General features: G+C 44.5%; 1 protein-coding gene across 13 annotated transcripts in view; it reads left to right on the plus strand.

Moving 5' to 3' along the window:
• Positions 1-19,881, plus strand: part of ADGRL3 (adhesion G protein-coupled receptor L3) — a gene marked incomplete at its 3' end in the record, with an annotated part of 334,909 nt that overhangs the window by 256,052 nt on the left and 58,976 nt on the right. For 12 of the 13 annotated variants that reach the window (XM_081999397.1, XM_081999403.1, XM_081999404.1 and 9 more), the window contains 6 exons: positions 2,368-2,551; positions 3,368-3,490; positions 5,534-5,742; positions 6,438-6,614; positions 17,751-17,960; positions 18,470-18,690. In XM_081999397.1, the coding sequence (XP_081855523.1) occupies positions 2,368-2,551; positions 3,368-3,490; positions 5,534-5,742; positions 6,438-6,614; positions 17,751-17,960; positions 18,470-18,690 (1,124 nt within the window). The remainder of the gene's footprint in view (positions 1-2,367; positions 2,552-3,367; positions 3,491-5,533; positions 5,743-6,437; positions 6,615-17,750; positions 17,961-18,469; positions 18,691-19,881) is intronic. The other variant, XM_081999409.1, reaches the window with a different exon arrangement.

The following is a 19,881-nucleotide window of genomic DNA, read 5'->3' on the forward strand; positions in this document are numbered from 1 at the left end:
AAGACCGAGGCAAAGAAGTCGCTGAGTACCTCAGCCTTCTCCTCATCTGTAGTTACCAGTCTGCCAGTCTTGCTCATCAAGGAGGGTACACTTTCTTTGACCTACTTTTTCTGGCTGACATATCTGTAGAAACCCTGATTATTATTCTTTGCATCCCTCGCCAAGTTCAGCTCCAGCCACACCTTGGCCTTCCTGATCCCATGACTACACAACTGGGCAGTGTCCCTGTGCTCTTCCCAGGATACCTGTCCCTGCTTCCACTGCCTGTGCATTTCCTTCTTGCCCTTTAGTTTGACCAGCAGGTCTTGGCTCAGCCATGCTGGCCTCTTGCCTTCCTTTCCTGATTTCTTACACCTGGGGATCGAGACCTCTTGTGCTCTGTGGAAAGTGTCCTTAAAGACCTGCCAGCTCTGTTCTGCTCCCTTGTCCCTGAGGGCAGTTTCCCAAGGGGTCCTCTTGATTAACTCCCTGAAGAGCTGAAAGTTTTCTTTCCTAAAATTCAGGGTCCTGACTTTACTCTTCGCCTTACCCATATCCCTCAGGACTGAGAACCGCATGATCACTGCAGCCTAGGCTGCCTCTAGTCTTGATGTCACCAATTAGCCCACTTGCGTTGGTGACCAACAGGTCCAGTGTCCTATCCCCTCTGGTAGGGCTGTCTATTACCTGCCACAGGCAGTTATCCTCCATGTACTCCAGGAGTATCCTGGATTGCCTACAACTTGCCATGCTACTTTTCCAACAGATGTCAAGCCCAATTCTGGCTCAGTCTTCCAATAGGAACCATGGTAGTATGAGAAAACTTCCAACCTCAAGGACATTTAGGACAAAGATGCTCATGGCAATGTCTCAGTGAAATGTCTGCTGGGATTAAAAGCACCAGCAGTGTCAGGTCTGTCTGTTTGTGCTTCTCCTTGAACCTTGCTGTAATTGCAAGTTTTTTGAAGGTCACCTGGATATAGCAATAAATTCAAATTCTGGTTTGATGTGATTATATTTTCCCATTGCACATCTGTATCTGACCATGACTGGTGAGTGAGTCAGGATGCCCCACACTCTGTGCCATGTGTTGCCCTTGTAACATTCCTGCTGAGGGCTCTGCTGGAGAATGGGCCATGCCATATTTTTCTTTTCACACGTCACGTTTTACATGTGGCTTTAGAAACAGTCAGGAGTAAATACTGAAGTATTTCCATGAAAGAGAGCCCATGGGGCATCCTTTAGGCTTGCAACATGTTGATATCCCATGGAACTGTCCTTGCCTTGCAGAACAGAGGTGTGGGTTTGATGCCTACGCATTCAGCTCACAGAAAATTGTTAAGAACTGCAACTTCATCTCAAAGGGAATGTTGGTTTCTGCACATCAGCATTAGCTGGCAGTGAGGTGTTTCTTTGTGGGACAGGCCTGCCTGGTGGCTAGACACTAACCAGCAGAAGAAGGCATGATCACAGTACTTTTTTCTTTCCTTTTTCTCTGCACAATCGGTTGTACCAACTGGTACAGCTGTCTCATTAAAAAATGTTAGCTGGAAGGTAGTTGAGTCAGATCTGGTTAACAACTAAGTGAAGGTTTTAGGTTGAGCAAAACTTTCAGGTTGGGTAGGCTCTACTGCTGTAATTTTGCAATCATGAGGCCAGCACGGTTTTGTGTGATCCTAGATGCGCATCCAGATTAACCTGTGGGAAGTTCTCCATGGGAGAGCTCTTTGTGCATGGCAGCCCAGGGCAGAAGGTGCACCGCAGGAGGGACTGAAGTTGTTACCGCGAGGCTGACTCCTTCCTGAATGGAGCGATTTGAAATGTAGTCTCTTAACTAAATCTCTACGAGCACCTGCTGCTTCTCTGGATGAAGTGGCATAACTCAACGATCTCTGTGTCTTCACGACTGCCTGCTGGAGGTTTTGTGGCTGGTAACACTCTAAGGCGTATAGCCCTTGCCTTCCTTGGGTGCCCCAGCCCTACTTTTGAATTCTGGTGCTGCAGGTAGCAGCAACCTGCTTCACAGATGGGTTTTGAAATCTATTTTCCTGCATGTTTCTTTAATGATTTCCTCATCTCCCCTCCGCTCCCTCGCAACCCCTGATTTCCTTCTTACTCCAAGCATAGAGCTGCTGATCACAGAAGCAGAAAAGCACTATTCCCAGCCTGCATTTAGAATAAAATCAACATTTTCTCATTCTCCCATCTGATGGGATAAATGATGCCTATTGCTCCATTGCAGGCTTCCCCAATAAGTGGGGAAATGAGATGCTGTCCTTTCCTTATAAACTAATGTGTGTGGAGGATGGGATTGAGCATATGTCAGAGGTCTCGATGGTGCCTTAGGTTTGCTAGAGCCCTTTCTCACTCGATCCCTCTCCCTTGCAGGCCATGGTGGAGACAGTGAACAACCTCCTGCAGCCCCAGGCTCTGAATGCGTGGAGGGACCTGAACGCAAGCGAACAGCAGCGTGCAGCCACCAAGTTACTCGACACCGTGGAGGACAGTGCTTTTGTGCTGGCTGATAACCTGCTGAAGACGGACATCGTCCGGGAAAACACTGACAACATCCGTAAGGGATAGATCCCATAAATACTGAGAGCAGCTGGAGGGAGAGTAAAAGCTGGGAAACCTGGCTTCAGTCTTGGCCCCTAGATTACCTGGAGAGCAATTTGTTAGATATGTCTTGGCCCTTTGTCTGAAGGACTTAAAAGTTTTTCCAAAAGAGCCTAAAGGAACAAGGCAGCTCTCTACCCTTGAAATCCCATGGAAAATGAGCACCTAACCTGCCTTTATTAATCCTGACTTTGAGAGCAAAATCTGTGCTAGAGCAATGAGAGGGCTGCTTCACAGGGAGATTGTTCATCGTAATGCAATTGTGTTTCATTTCATACAAATTTGTGTCTTTATTTGGCTGATTGTTGATTTTAATTAAAAAACAAGCATGATGGAAAGCACCAGCACTCCCACTGTGCATATGTAAAATGAGAACAACTCTTCTTTCTATTTCTATGAACACAGATCTCGAGCACTGATAACATTTACAGAAAGTACCAATCGCCAGTGGCAAAGAACTAGCATTTTCAGATTTTCATTTTAACCATTGTCCTTAATATCCTGAGGTTCTTGTTTACAAGAACTGGTTGTTTTTTGTCTTCCACAGAGAGTAGAATTTATTTGTTTGGGGTTTTTTTTAATTAAATTTAAAACTTCTACAGGGCAAAGATTTAAAAAGCAATAGGAGCCCAAACAGAGTCTAGCATGAAACACTGTAAGTTGATTCCTCTGCTCTCAGATGGTCTGGAACACCATTTTGTAACTTTGAAGTATTGTGTCGAAGATTATTTCAGTAAACGTTTTTCTTAGTGTCGGTCTCTCTTGCAAACAGAGCTGGAAGTTGCAAGACTAAGCACAGATGGGAACCTGGAAGATCTGAAGTTTCCCCAGAACATGGGCCACGGGAGCGCCATTCAGCTGTCGGCCAATACCTTGAAACAAAATGGTCGAAATGGTAGGTCCAGCACCTCCGACCACGCCAGCATCGTGAATCCATCGTGCTTTAGGCCTTGGTTTGTGTTTAACCAGTTGTGAATAACGTATTAATCACTATGTTAATTTTTAAATTAACAGTATCATCAGTTGCTTATGCCATTGACTGCAAGATAAGTTGGCTGACTGCTAATTTATTACATTGCTAAGTGACTCACAGCCTTCAAAAGTATTATGTGGTGGTAAAGATGCATCAGATCATTAAATGATGTGGCTGTTGGGGCACAGTGCTGAGTCTGGAGAAGTGCTTTTAACTGCTGTTGTCTATAGTAGGAGGCTTCAGATGGGATGAGAACCTTGTTTGAGTAAACTGCTTCACAGTGGGGAACTATACAGATATCTGAAAGGGGAGAGGGAAGAAACAATAGTAGTAAATATTAATAATGAGCCAACATGCCAGAAAACGTTGATTAAGTGTTATGAGTTTAAATCTTCAGTGCCTTTCTCTCTGAAGCTTTTGAACCTCCTGCTATAGCATAAATTAAAGATGATGTTATATGTGAATGATCTTCATGCTGCCAAGCCATTTATTTCCAGACCAGGAATTTGAGCAGACATGTTTCGTTGATCTCTACAGCCCCGCTATAGACCAACTTCAAACTCCCAGGCTTTCTACTATCGGGTCTAACATGCTCCTATTTCTGAGTTCCTTTAAAATTTAACCGGTGTGCAGGGGGAAAGCACTCTAGTATGGGCTTTGATCACTGCAGGAAAAACATGGAGTGATAGGGCAATATTGCAGCCAGACCAGATGTGTTAAAACTACCAAAAATTTCTGACAACTGTTGAGAAAAAACTTTGGTCTGGTGGTTCAGAAAGAGAATTTTGCCACTGGCTTCCTTGATGGGGTTTGATACCTTTGCATGCAGGATTTGAAGATAAGTATTTCTTTCAGAGACAGTGTAAAACCCAAGATGTGTAGCAAAACTCCAGTGGGGCAGCAGTTTCACTCTGCTAGTGGGCTTTGGAGATTTGTAGGGGAAGAGAAACTGTGTTGGCAGGGAGGAAGGGGAAGTCTGTATTTCTAAGCATGGTATCACTGGAGTTCTGATCAAATCAGGAGAGTCCCATCAATTTGCACCAGCTTGGCACCCACCCAGAGGTCATCAAAGAGATAGAAATAAAATTATCATAGAAGGATTTAGGATGGGAGGGACCTTGAGATTCATCGGTACCTTGCCTTCCTCAGAAGATGGGGTGATTCCTATAGAAATAAAAAAATATCTTCCCAAAACTAATACCTATAAAGGCAACTTAATCACATTCAATTCTTATTTATAGCCTGTGAAATAATGTGCAAAGCAGAAGGCAAACTGGATGGTTTCAGTTAAAAACAGGTGGCTGGTAGCTTGGGTTTTCTGCAGGCTCCCTAGTGGTGTTTTTTTGTGGAACAGAGGATATCTGATTGATAGGCAAATTAAGAAAAGAAATGCGTTTTTAATGAAATTTCTGCAATTTTTTTACCCTTCATGTGAGATCGGAATTTTGTTGGAAAGTTTTGGATTCTTTCTCCCAAATTTGTCCCCATACTTTTGTGAGGTAGTCTTAATTTATTAATGGACTAAATTATATTTTTATACTGTGTCTGTGCAACAGGCCAGAACGAAACATGTTTCCCAAGCATAGCCTGGAGAATAAAGTGTTATGTCAAGTGGGGAGTGGGCCACCTGGCCTCTTTTCTCTGGAGCCAGTTACACCCACTGACACCAAAAATAAGCCCACCTTCTCTGGCTGTCTTCCGCCAATCTGTTTGCTTATTAAAGTTTGTTTTGAGAGAGGCAGCTCTGCCCTTCCTATCCATGGACCGCTTATTGCACCTTGTGGTGCTCACTGCGAATGGCAGGAGGAGGTGAGTTTTCATATGCCACATCTTGCTCCTTTCACATTTTCTCAGAGACATTTTAAAGTTGGTTCAGAGAAGAGAGTTGTCAAAAAAAAACCCAAAACAACCAAAAAACAACCCAGTGCACTGACCTGGACATCTAACCTCTTACTGCTCTTCTAGGTGAAATCAGGGTGGCTTTCATGCTGTACAACAACTTGGGCACCTATCTCTCCACGGAGAATGCCAGCATGAAGTTGGGAACAGAAGCAATGTCGACTAATCACTCCGTCATTGTCAACTCCCCTGTCATCACAGCAGCAATAAACAAAGAGTTCAGCAATAAGGTTTACCTAGCTGATCCCGTGGTATTTACTGTCAAGCACATCAAGGTGAGTGAGTTCGAAAAGTGCTTCTTTTTTTTTTTCCAATTTCTAAAACAAAGTGATGCAAAAGTTGGCTGATGTGAGGCCCCCAGCAGTCCTTGATTAGATTTTGAATTATACATTTGTTCCTTTGCACTTTGTGTTATTTATGGAGAATGTCTCTTCTAGGTTGCATTAATAAAAGTAACGAAAGAGTCTCCTTTGAGTTGATGGCCATTGCTCAGTTTTTGACACACGTCATTCTGTAATTAAAAACTACCAATATATTAGAATAGACGATAATATTATTTTATCATGGTGGCAGGGGATATTAGAGGGAAGTGGAATTACAGTGAAAGAGGACAGCTAGTCCTTCTGTTAGCCAAGCACAGTCATTGCAAAAGTTGATTGCTTAAAGCAATTAATTTCTCTGCTCTGCAATGCAAATGAAGCAATCTGATTTTGAAGAGCTGGATTTAGTCTATGGCTGAAATTAATCAAGAACAAAGAACTAAGTTTGCATTAGCAAAGAGAGCAGCAACAATCTAACTTTCTCTGGTATCGGCAAGTAATACTTGACATGTAAACCACTGCAGTTTGTTTACCAAAAATTAAAAGGGTGAGAGTTACAAAGTGCCTCTGGGAAAAAAAAAAACGTAGGGCATTTAGAAATCTCTGAAACCCTATCATTTTCATTGCATTTATTCATTTCTTCCCTGCAGCAGTCAGAAGAAAATTTCAATCCAAACTGTTCGTTCTGGAGCTATGCGAAACGTACAATGACGGGGTATTGGTCCACCCAGGGGTGTCGCCTCCTGACAACTAACAAGACGCACACCACGTGCTCCTGCAATCACCTAACCAACTTCGCAGTCCTGATGGCACACGTGGAAGTTAAGGTAGGCGCTGCAGATTCCCAGGCTGCCAATGCACTGAGCGGGAGTAGCGGCCAATGTAACACCATGTTGTTACGGTGTGACAGTAACAGTAGAAACCATCTGGTGCAAATCTTCCTTCTGCTATATGGTGAAACAGGAGGTAGTTACACCGATGCAAAGCCTGTCTTGAGCTCCCTGGCACTGGCAGCTCTGAGCTGAGGATGATGAGTGAGCAGAATTAGCTGTTGCCACATCCTTTGCTTACTGGTGCAGAACATCTCCTGGCTGGGTCCTTGCTCGTGGGGTCCTCACTGTGCCACCAGGGAGTAGCGAGCACCCTGGGTAGAAGGGCTGAAGCATGAAGGGCCTGCCTCCCCGGGTGCAAGTTGGATGTCCTGCTTGCAGCAACTGCCGATGCACTGCCACATGTTGGTGTGAGTTGCATGTGTGGAGCCAAAAGTATTTTCCAGCTTCCAACTAGGGGAGAAAGATACGTTCTCTGTGTCTCACTATGTGACAGCAAGCTACACATAAAAGGGAAGCTCCCTATACCATCCTGCATAGACTGTACATCTACCCAAGGCCCGAACGTGTTCAGCTACTTCTCCTGCCTGCATTTAGGTCCATGGTGTAATTCTGGTTTCCCACATGACTATCCCCAGTGGAGCTAAAGAAGTTACTCCTGAAAGTAGGTGTTCCTCATGGTAGCAGTGGTTTGGGGAGTGAAGTGCACATTTGCGATTTTATTCAAGGGCAGGAGAGTGCTTGAAATAGTCCTCCATTCCCTGAGCTGTCTTGGCTGTCTTTGGTTGAGAACCATCTTAGCTGCTGTAGAAAGAAGAGAAGGTGGCCCTGATGCCCAAAAGATTTTGGTCTAGTGATTTTCTGTGTTGCAGTGTCTCCATTTCATGCCCCTGGCACTGCAGCAAAATCTGTGGTTCTGAGCTAGATATGGATCTGGCACCTTCCATGCAGGCAGAACATTTCAGACCCACTTCCATGGCTGCATGACCACAAAAACTGTTATGGTTTTAAAAGACCTTTTCTCAAATAGTCTTCCAGTGTTGCTCCTGTGTATGTTTTTGTTTCACTTTATAATATGAAGAGGAATGTGAAGAGCTGCAATAAAAGTATATTTGTGCTATATATATAGATAGATACAGATATATTGATATACATATATTTATATATAAATAAAAGTGCTTTAATGCACCATCATGCATGACCAAAGTTCTGCAAAAAAAGGAGTGGGATCCTGGCAACACATGCCACAGCAGCTGGTTCCAGCTGAGAGGGGTAGGATAGATCTGCTGCAGCCGCAGGATGATGTATCCATTGTACTCTGCAGGATTCACTACCATTCCAGGAGATATGCCATTAAATGGCTGTGGAATTACCCTGGGAGATGTCTGAAGAAATGGCCTATTCAGAGCACATGTTTACAAGCTAATGGCATTCTGCAGTCCAAGTCTATTCTTGCCAGTTTCCTACAACCGCTTGAATTTTCAAAAGAAATGTGTATTTGGCTCATTATCACCTGCCTGGAGTTAATAGATATACCTGAGTCACTGAAGTCAGAGGTTGCACCTGGGAAATGCAGATAGCTTTCCACTCCGCTGATGTGAATGAGGGCGATCCCTACTGCGCGGTGCAGATACAGGCTAGTGTCAAATAAGCCTCTTCCCAAACTGCAAGTAGGTCAGCCTTGTCTGCATGGCATTTCACCCAAACCTCATTAGACTAGTAGTGCTGGTGTTATCTCATCTTGCAGAAAGAGCGTGTGAGATCTTTGCCCATGCTCAGCCAATGGGTTGGAAAGAGCTACAGCTGGAAGCTTCCTGAGTGCCAAGCCAGTGTGCCGTTAGGCAGTGGCTGTTTCTGGGTGTTGACTGCCCTCAAGACTTTCAGGTCATGTTTTATCATTTGGCCGCAGCCAAAGTATCATTGCTCTAGGAGCCAAATTGTCTCTACTTTGTTGACCCTGATGCAATCAGACAGCTTCCTGGCATGTCTGCTTTAGCTATCGTCCTGGTCTGAGGGCAAAGGCAGGTGCGTACCCTGCAAACATCTGCAACTCTTCCCTCCAGCTGCTCCTCACCTTGCTCTTCCTGTCAGCACCATCCCACTGTGGTCTGCTGGTGGAGCTGGCCATGTGGCTCTTGGCAGATCTGGGAGGTGGCATGTATGACATTCTCTATGCTGTTGCAATGAGTTGATTTTAAAGTCTTGGCAGCAGAATACCTGCTGGTTTGGCAAGGTGGAGGTTTAAAAATAAATTGGGGTTGTTGTCATTCATTGACTCGCACTCATCTCTCATAGGCATGCTTTTGAGCCGTTTTGTTGTCTCATGTCTTGTACAAAAAGGCTTTCCTTGCCTCAAAAACCTTTTAGTTTTCTTGGAGGTGGACTGATCCATGGGGAAAGAAAGGATGTTGCATGCTTGTGCAGGACCTCTTAGAGCAGTGTTCTGGCCAGTGACTAGGATCCCTAAAGAGGACTGTCATACATGCAGTAATTAATAATATTCTGGGAATTTTGCAACAGAAACAATTTCCTCCTATAAATGAGATTTGTAGTTTACTGACTTCAGTCTGTCAGATTTTTGGATCCATAGGGAGCATCCTTTGGTGCGATGAGTATCCAAGCACCCTACCTAATGAGACTGAACGGCAGGCATCGTGGGGAGTGGACATCAGAGTCCTGCTCCTTAATCAAAAGCCAGCACCAATTTGACAAGTGTCACTTCTGGTCATGAATGATATCCATCCCTGGTAGCATGGCAAATGAGTGTGTTCTCCAGAGGAGACCTCGGTGGCTGCTCTGCGAGTTACGGGCTGGGATTTAATTATTAGCAGAGTGTATGTGGCAAGGCGGAGCTAGAAGGTGGTGCCGCTGAAGAGATGATTGATGGCCATCTGGCTCTCTAGCATGAAACAGCAATATGTCTTTGTCCAAAGGGGCAGAACATTACATTGGCTGACCATGGCGGCAGGAATTTCCCGGTGTGCTTCAAGAGTAAAAGTTGCTGGGATCAATTCCAGTCTTAATAAGATGGTACCCGATTAAGACAAGGAGATTTTAATTTGAAGATGCCTGTTAAAATTAGTTGGCCCCAGAGTTTCCTATTCACCCATATATTTCAGTGGGGTAAATAACAGCACCCAAGACCAAAAGACTACTGTGCACGTGGGCAGGATGCATAGCTGCTGAGAAGAGTGATGGACTCGCAGGTACCCCTCCAGCTGCTGTCAGAGCCCCAGGTAGCGTGGGAAGAGAAGAGCAGGACCATAATGACCTGTGTGCTGGACCTTGCTGATGCATCCTCCTGGCAAGGGGTGACTTTACAGACCTGCAACATTCACTGCCCTTTCGGACAATTTACCAGGAAAAACGAGAACCTCCCTTTGGAGAGAAACTTTAACACTTGGAAACAAATCACTGTTTTCATCTGCTAAGAAGTTAATTTGGCCTGTGTTATGGGAAAATCATTACAGTCTTATAGATATTTTGTTAAATTATGAGATATGTTTAACATAGATGAGATCTATGTTAAATATCTATCTATTGTTTGAATTGGTACAATATTTGTTATGACCCTTAAATGCTATAAAAACACAGTGGGTCCCATGCCATGGGACAAAGCCCATAGTTAACTAATCCATTCTACCTATGTAATTGCTGCAGAATTATTCAAAATTTACAAGCTGTTTTTCATACAGGCTTGTGCTTTGCATCATATTAATTATAGCAGATGCATCTTAAATGTACCATGGGAAAAATATGCAGCCAGAAAACAAGTTCAGAGCTGGTGGGAAAATGCAATTAAAAAAACCACCCAAAACAGAATAATCAGGGTACCTCAGGGTAGGTAAATGTTACTTATCAGTATGTAGTGAATGCCAGAGCTTACTCTTCTTTTAAAAATAAATAAAACAAGAGAGAAAGGGGGGAAAAAAGAAAGGTGTTTTAACTGTAGCAATTAATTGGAAGCTTTAGGATGTTATTCTATACCACAAACACGTTACACCATGCTAATTATTTGGGGAATGGAAGCATAAGGCAAGCTAGAGAGAGAAAGGAATAAAAATATATGAAATCTAAATGGAATACAGTGGTCCATTGCCTAAAGCGATACAGCCATTTCAGATATAAAGAGCAAGCTGAAGTTATTGCAGTGCTGGCCTATCCATATATTAGCACTTGTGGGATTGAGCAGTAGTGAATGAAAGCAGAAGTGGGTGCGGGACTGCAAAAACATCTTAACTGCAGAATTAAATTACTGAAACTGCTATGTAATGAATTTTGCAAGACAAATCATTTTGTATCATCAAAGGGGTTAATTCTAAAAAAAGAAATGTATGTTACACATTGCAAAAAGTAACTTATTCTGTTATTAAATAAGAGCTGTTTTAATTTAAGCAGAGAAGTTATTAATTGTGCTTGTTTTTAATGAGATTTTAAAATTCAAAATACATCAGTATTTAAGCTTGTGTTAGGAATTGAAATCTGTGACTTCGATGAACTCCAAGCATAAGGAGTTGTAAACAGGTTATACCTTAGGTCAAATATATCTATTAGGTCAAATAATCTATGTTTACAGGGTCAATTCAGAGTTGTACCTTGTAGCAGTCCTGGAGTTTTTTGTCTAGGTTGTCAGTAAGTTGCTCCAGGGAGTTCCTTGAGTTCCCCACCCTCAGTTTGACACACATTTTTTTGGTTGAGCCCTAGTTGTGTCTTACTGTTTCTAGTTCTGCCAGGTTGGATGACTTGCTGGTCCTAGTCTGTGGGTTCCCCAAAGCATTGACCCAGATCTTCTCACATATCCACTTTTGGATGGTGAACCTGAAAACACCTAGAACCTGGCTTCAGAAGGATGTACTCTGAGCCCTTGAATTTGCAGTTTCTTGGCTCAGTGCTTACAGGTGTCAGAAATTTGAGCACACAGCAGCTTATTAGCCATGGCTTGCTTTCCCCTGAGTCCAACGGGTACATACTTGCCTAGCATCACCCTTCTTGACTCTCCAATCTGCAAGCCAGGGCTAGTTGAATGGTAAGGAGCTGTGCCGCAGAGCATGGGGACAGCATCACCCTGCAGGGTTTCCTGATCCTCTGTCCTAAAATGCACAATTCAAGTAGCTCCTTGTTGTCGAGCACTAAGACTTGCCCTGTTTCTTGCCACCTCCTTCCTTTCTGGCTGAGAGCAGGGTGAGGGTAGGAGGACCAAAATGAAGGTAGTGGCTGTGGTGTGGTGGAGCCATGTCCCAGCTGTCTTCTGGCACCAGGCTGGGTAAGACCATCGGTGCAACAGCAGAAGCTGATGATGCTGTGACCAGATTTTTTCCAGGAACTCAAATTAGCAAGCTGGCAGCTTAGCTGGGTAGATGTCTTCACTGAGTTTGGCACAGCCGCCATAGCTCATTTCTCAGGTTGGGGATGCCTTATGAGTAAGCAGAGCTGCACCTCTTTACTAAACCCAGCCAGCACAGGAGGGCAGGGTGATGAATGCAGTTATTGTCCCAAGCCTCTTCTCCTCTCAGCTGAATCTCACCTCAGCTACCTCTCAGCTGCAGCGGTGTCGGTGAGTACAATGCAAACGCTGGGCTCTTGCCACACACCACATCCGCAGTAGTGTTTGTAACACATGGCGAGGTGAGGCCTGTACCCATTTCTCTGTGGACACCTGCCCCCGTATCGCTTTATTCTGGCCATGGGGATTTCTGTGGATTGTGCTGGCTGCTGCTTCTGGCAGTCACTGGAAGGCTGTTGCATTTTGTGGAGAAGTTTGTAGGAAAGCTGTCTTGCTAGTAGGCCTTCATCTTGCCGAGGAAGGCAGAGGAGGAGGAAGATGGTCTGTGTAGCCCATGCAGAATAGGAAGGTAGCATGAGGACTAAGGCAAGGAGAGTAAAGGTGCCTAAACCACCTTGCAGGAGTGCTTGGGGAGCCTTATTTTAAATGACCATAGTCAGAAGACAGTGGTGTTGCACAGGGGCTTCAGGTGGGATTTAAGCTGCCTTTATTCCTGGGTTAGGACCTGATAGAGCCCACGACAGCATCGCCTTTGCATGTCCGTGGTTGCTGTGTCCACTGTGGAGCAGAGCTGCCTGCCTCTCTCCTGTGGGGTCCCCTCAGCACATATCCCTGTTAAACACAGAGGGGTGAAAGCCCCCTTGAAACTTCTCATGCCTGCATAGCCACGGCAGGCGATGCCGTTAGCCAGCCCAGACAAGCTGCAGGAGCTCTTGGGGTTTCCACCCACTCCATGTAGCCCAGCTGATGATTTTGGCACATCTACAAAACCATTTGCTTCTTTAGTGCCCTTTGCACTTAGCTGCGAAGCATTCCAGCCAGGTCATAGCAGTAATCCTCTCCCAACAACAGCGACGGGGGAAAAAGTGCAGCGGGAGCTCGCGTGGCCCCAGATAGCTACGTATCTGAGGAGCAGCATCAGCAATGCACAGGAGTTCAAACCTGTCCCACTTGGGTCTCTGCCCAGCCCAGCACACTGCCAGCTCCCACTGGGCACTGAGTGGTCATATCTGAGCTAGTCGATGACACTGTTTTTATTTACTGCTTACTTATTCCTCCACTCCCAAACATATTACTCTTTCTATTCCTGGAGGGACAGATTAAGCAAAGGAATGTGTCCTTTGCTGCTGGCAGCTTGGTTTGGCTGCTGTTTTCTTCTACTGATGTTTTTAATAAGGGAGGAAATGGCTGTCCATCTCAGGCAGAGCCATTCTGTCATAAGCTGACATTCCCTAGGATTTGTTTTTATTAGCTCAGCTCTGGTGTACAGGCACTGCCAGATCTACTCATTGATTTTCCCAGCCTGGATAATATCTAGGCTGCCTGCTCACCCCGCTGTGGTTGCTACCAGGGCTCCCATAACTCCTTTTGCACAGGTTTCCATCAGCACTCTCCTCCTGCCATTCTTGGCCCCACCAGAGCAAAAGCAGGGCTTTATTCCAAAGCCACGGAAATCTTCCTTCATTGAGCTTTGGGTCAGGTTCATGCCTAAATTGTAAATGTTAAATGCACTTAATATAGAAACCCTTTCACTGAAGTGGATTATTTTATTTCTTTCAATTACTCAGTAAGTCATCCCTGTGCTGAAAATAATCCACATGTCAGCTTACCTGCAAAGTTAGCATAGCTTAGTGGTAAGAAAACTCACTGGCTTGCATGCTGGGCCATGTAGCACTGGTCTTGACAGCCATGATGCATTTGGGCAAGGAGGTGTTTGATTGATGCTGTCAGGAAATTGTCCCTTGGACTGTTGTCTGATATCTTCCATGGGCTCTTCCTGTTGTCCAGGTCTTTGGGGAGATGATCAAGAAGCAATAGTTGACTGTTACCGATACACTGGTGGTATCAGATGTATTTTGCATGCCTTAGGAAACCTAGGGCTTGCAGGGTACTGGAAAGATATCATTAGCGTGTATGTCAAAATTATTTTTATCCACTGAACAGGGCTGGATAGGATAAATGTTTCCATTTGCTCCTCTTGCATGTCTCTGCAGTCTCTCTCAGGACCAGGCTCAGAGATTGCGATGCAGGTACAAAATCTTGGTGTGCTGTTTATCACATTTAACCCTGGAAGGCCATATACCAACTGTGTAAACCAGATACATTGCTCCCTTATTTGTCTCATAGCAATTGGGTGGTGGCAAGGATAATCTCACGGTTTGAGGAGTGATTACCACAATTCCTCCTTTTCCCATATTATTCTGTTTTGTGGCAGCACAGTATTTTACAAGTCTCAGTCTCCAGCAAAAGGCAAATTGCCTGGCCTGGGGGCAGCTGGCACTGCCATGGGAGGGATGCCAGTGCTTACCAACTCCTCCCTGACCCATTGGGGCATCCCCAAACAGGCCAGAGTGTACCCAGCACCCAGCCTTTGAAATCTAGCTCACTTCTCCTCTTGGACTTTACTAGAAAAGCTACAAATTCTTATTTTTTTCCCCTGAGGTGTTTTTAAATTGCTCTTGTTCCTGGTTTATTGTTAGTACTCCTTTTTGTTTGTTCTTTTGTGAGTTTGTTGAATTTGGGAGGAGAGGTTGTAATTATGGAGAAGATGTTTTTATGGTTGTTTTCCAGCACTCCAGGGATGAGTGTTATGTAAAATCAGGATTATCATTGCAATTAATATTAAAAAGAAGAGTACTAAGAGTGCTAGTAATAACACAGCAATGAGGTCTGCATTTCTTGCTAAGCAAGGTGACCTTTGTGGGCAAGCAGCCCTTCCCTAAGGAAGGCCATGACCCTAGATGGCAGGATCCCTCTCCAGGAGCAAAAACACCCTGCATTGTGTCTTAAAGTCAGCAGAGTTATGGTTTTATGATAGAGGTACAGGAACTGAGACCTCTGAGATTTGTCTCATGTTGGGGAAGAAGCCCTCGGAGACCTTTCTCCGTGCCAGGCTAACATTGTCTTGGGATAGATGAATCTGTGCCATTGGATGCATATGGATGAGATGGATGCATCTGGCCAAAGTCTTGCCTGGTTTCTTTCTCCTTGCATCCACCCGCATTAGCTGCCTTGCCCCCCTCGCCCAGCCCAAGAGCTCTTGGTCACTTCAGCCTGGCAGGGCAATCTAATCAGGTGAGCTGGCAAGGTTGTTCAGAGAGAGTTCTCCTGCCACTCCCTAGCAGCCTCAGTTGAAAAAAAGAATGGTTTGCAAGGTGCAAGGTTTGCATTAACATTTTTTCGCACTGAGTTGAGGGATGGATGAGCTGGAATGACACTGAGAGAAAGCAATGTGTGACCGCCAGGAAAATGATGTGCGCTTCATCTTCTCGGTTTTCTGGGTGCTGCTGGAGGAGCTGGCTGGAATAGGCATTTCTGTCATGATCTACGGTAAGCACACAATGATTTCTTGCCTCTCTGTTGGACTTGTGACCCCTTGTTCCTTAGATATTGGAAATACTCAGAGAGCCCTTATATCTCCTCCTCCAAGTCTCCCTGGAGAGAATTCCAGCATGGAAGAGATGGAGGGGAAACTCGCTCCCCATCTTTCATTATCATTTGATGCCTATCACTCATGCTGATAAAGCCAAAGAGCTGAAAGGTTTGAGTTTTTTCTCACGGGTGCTGACATAGCAGAGTGTATATCAGGAAAGGCCTGACATTTGATGTGGCTTTATCACTGGCAAGCAGGCAAAGAAAATGGATAAATTAATCACCTTTTCCCTCCATCTGTCATAAGCTTTTATCCCACAGGGAGGAAAATGTTTCCAGTTCGTCCTGGCTTTTTGAAGTGTGACACTATTGTATTTGCCAGCCTACATAATGCCTAAGTCATCAAAATGCCAGAACTGGAGGGGAATGTGAATACCACTTATAACACAGCCTGGCAGACCACAAAGCTGGGTTTCAAGCCTCTCTGGTCTTTTTGAAAAGCTACCAGAGATTTCAAGCCAATCTTTCCCTCAGTTTGTTGACCTTAACCACCTAGCCCCAAGCAGCCGTCTCATGACTCACCATGTATTTCTCTTCTTACATTTTACTATGTTGTGATATTTCTAATTTCACCATATCTGGTGGAAACTTGGGGAGTTACGGGCAAGTTTTACAGCCTAAATAAGGAATAAGGTGGTGGGATACCCTCAGTGTCCAGCTCCCAGCAACATCCTCCTCTTTCTGGGAGGGGTGTGCAGTGTAAGCCCGGGAGCAATCCAGCAGTGTTTTATCATCAGAGCCAAGGCACACCTGTGCTGCCCCGTGCAAAACTTTGTTTCTGGGTGTCATGGTTTAACCCCAGACAGTAACAAGCCCCACGCAGCCACTCAGTCACTCCCCCTGCAGTGGGGCGGGGGAGAGAATCAGAAGAGTAAAAGTGAGAAAACTCGTGGGTTGAGATAAAGACAATTTAATAGGTAAAGCAAAAGCCATGCACACAAGCAAAGCAAAACAAGGAATTCATTCACCGCTTCCAATGGGCAGGCAGGGGTTCAGCCATCTCCAGGGAAGCAGGGCTCCATCACACATAATGGTTACTTGGGAAGACAGATGCCAATAACCCCAATCCCCCCCTCTTCTTCTTCCTGCAGCTTAATATGCTGGTATGGGATATCCATTTGGTCAGCTGGCATCAGCTGTCCCAGCTGTGTCCCCTTCCAATTCCTTGTGCACTCCCAGCCTACTTGCTGGTGGGGTGGGGTGAGAAGCAGAAAAGGCCTTGTGACTCTGTGTAAGCACTGCTCAGCAATAACAAAAACATCTCTGTATTATCAACACTGTTTTCAGCGCAAATCCAAAACACAGCCTCATAGTAGCTACTGTGAAGAAAATTAACTCTATCCCAGTCAAAACCAGCGACACTGAGTTGCCTAACTTTGCCACTGCAGTGGCCATGTTTGCATGGCTCTGGGGTAAAACCATGTTACAAGTTCATCACAGGGAATCACTTACTTTCCAGGCTGTCTTTAAATCACTGTTCTGTTACAATTTAAAAGCAAATTCATATTAAAAGGTCTGGGTTTTTTTTTCTGGGTAGCGATCCAGAGATCAGTCTGACTTCCCAAGAGATTTCAAATATAGCTCTAGGGTTTGAAAAAGAAAAATCAAACTTTCTTTCTCCTTCCCTGGTGAAAAAAAACAACCCAACACATTTAAATGATCACTTTCTGTACAAAGCCTCCAAGCTCATATGTCTCTGTGAACGTTTAAAGAGAGGCTTTTTTCACTGTTGGTAAAGTGGTTGTAATGGACTTGTGGTTGTAATCTCCATGATCTTGTTAGCATGAAACACTAGCATTTTTACACTCAAATCACAGTGTTTGATGGTTCTTTATACCGTGGATCTGCTCCTTTGCCATGTTGGTGAAAGATGGAGCTGCATGCAAGACTAGCTATGACATCTCGGTATTTTCAACAACAGCATCATTGCTTCTAGGATGTTTTGGGGTCTGAGTCTGTTCAGGGCACCTGCAGCTTGCCAGACACTTCAGAGTCTGCGTTTCAGGTTGCAGCTTTCTTGATGCAGGATTCAGGTCTAGGTCCATTTAGAGTTTTTACTACTGATCCCTTGTGCCACATCTTGGTGAGCGCATACAAATACTTGGGGAAGGCTCTCAGACAACCTCACTCTGTGTCTGGGATGGATTAGAAGTCATGCAGCATGTGAATGGTGATTTTTATTTTTGTTTTATCTCCAGCACAGCGATGCAGTCCATGACCTGCTCCTGGACTTTATCACGTGGGTTGGCATCCTGCTCTCACTGGTCTGCCTCCTCATCTGCATCTTCACCTTCTGCTTCTTCCGTGGGCTGCAGAGCGACCGCAACACAATTCATAAGAACTTATGCATCAGCCTCTTTGTGGCAGAACTCCTCTTCCTTGTTGGCATCAACCGGACTGACCAGCCGGTAAGAGGCAAAGCACTTTCTGCTCCCACCACAGGCTCTTGTCTCAGTGCATATGTTTGACCATGCAGTGAGATATAGTCAAGCACTGCCTTAATTCCATGCATGAGTCCTCACAGGGTTGGGCCCCTGGTTTTTAACTGGGAGTCAAATGCTGATGCCTGCTGTGATTTCAGAGGCTGTATGTGCATTGTCTGTAAATAACGTGTGTGTATGTTTAATAAGCAGGTTGTAAAAATGCACTTATGCTATGTACATCTTTATCTGTTTATTTGACAGATTGTCTACATACCTGCCTTTGTGTCTTTGAATATAATTTTTATATGCAGAGATGTGTCTATTTTAAAATAGTTCACACACATTTTCCAAGAGGAAAAAAGTTCTTCCTTTGGGGAAAGGAAGATAAGAACTCCCTCATTCTTATTAACCCTCCCAGTAAGAGTAATCCTGACTATTGCATTAATTCAGCATGGTACAAACACCTTCTCTTACTCTTTTCAATCCACACACAGATTGCCTGTGCTGTCTTTGCTGCCCTCCTGCACTTCTTCTTCCTGGCGGCTTTCACCTGGATGTTCCTGGAAGGGGTGCAGCTCTACATCATGCTGGTGGAGGTTTTTGAGAGCGAACACTCCCGGAGGAAGTACTTCTATTTGGTCGGCTATGGCATGCCTGCACTGATTGTGGCCGTATCAGCAGCAGTGGACTACCGGAGCTACGGCACAGACAAAGTGTGAGTGGGGCTTGTCACTGCTTGGACCTGGTCAGGAGGGATGGGAGTGGGGACAAGAAAGGGAAGTGAAGGGCCCTGAGACCTGGCAGGCAAAGGAGACTTGTGCAGGCAGATCTCAGCCAGGAGGCATGCCTTGCCTTATCTCTGTGTCTCCAACATGGTCTGTGATGATACAGGACAAATTCCCCACTATGAAATTATTTGCAAAGATATTTTCTTGAGGAAGTCAGTTGAGGAACATTTTATCACATCGTTGCGTAACATCAGCAGAGGTGGCTGTCCCAAGTCTTACTTTGATACTGTATCAGCAAGGTCATCCTTCTTCTCTAACCAAAGAGTATTTCTCATTTGGATGATTAAACACTGCTTTCTTCTTCCTTTTTTTTAAGTGTTCTATCAAATTAACAGAGCCCACAAGCAAAATAGGTGGTGACTGTGGTATGCATTAGACTCAAAACAGCTACATCATTTATCATTATGAATATTCTTAAATGTTTTCAACATTGCTGAAGCTGGTATCAAAGCACAATTTAGATTATCGTGCAACACTGTCTAATGGAAAACAAAGGGAAAATCAAGCCTTTGATTTTCTTTGCCAGCTTTGTTACAATAGCACTAACAATGTGTTTTTATTGACTTTTTTTTTTTTTTTTTACTTTCCTTTGTCAGGCTGCCTTTCCCCTGTCATTTTAACTGAGTTATGGGCTCAATCTGAAGGCATACAGAGCAATGATCCAGTGGTGTTTTTAAAGCTCTTTTTTAGTATAAGTTGGGTCAGGCCATGGCAGCAGTTGATATTCTGTTAAATTCAACTGCAAAATATTTGCTTGAAACCTTATTGGTATATATGAACCTGATTCCTTGTGGAAGCACATCTGTAGAGCAGTGGAGCTGTTCATGATTCATTATCATGCCAGCATTTAGGCTTGGATCCCAATAGGATATTTGCGTCGTGTTCCTCCCATGAGTAGGAGAACAGCAACCTGAATTTGTATAAATGTCTTTCTTACTTTGAGGAAAAGAAATGGCCCACACAGATAAGGGTAGGAGGGAATAAGTTTTCAAGGATCTCTACCAATTTATTCAAAGTAGTTTGACCGACTTTGACAGGCCTAGGGGGCAAAGAAAAAGTAACACAACATTTGATTACAGTTTCTGGAGAAGACTGCTTCCATCAGCTGCCACCTGCTT

This window comes from Phaethon aethereus (assembly GCF_964289735.1).
Source record: "Phaethon aethereus genome assembly, chromosome: 4".
NCBI classification, from domain to species: domain Eukaryota; kingdom Metazoa; phylum Chordata; class Aves; order Phaethontiformes; family Phaethontidae; genus Phaethon; species Phaethon aethereus.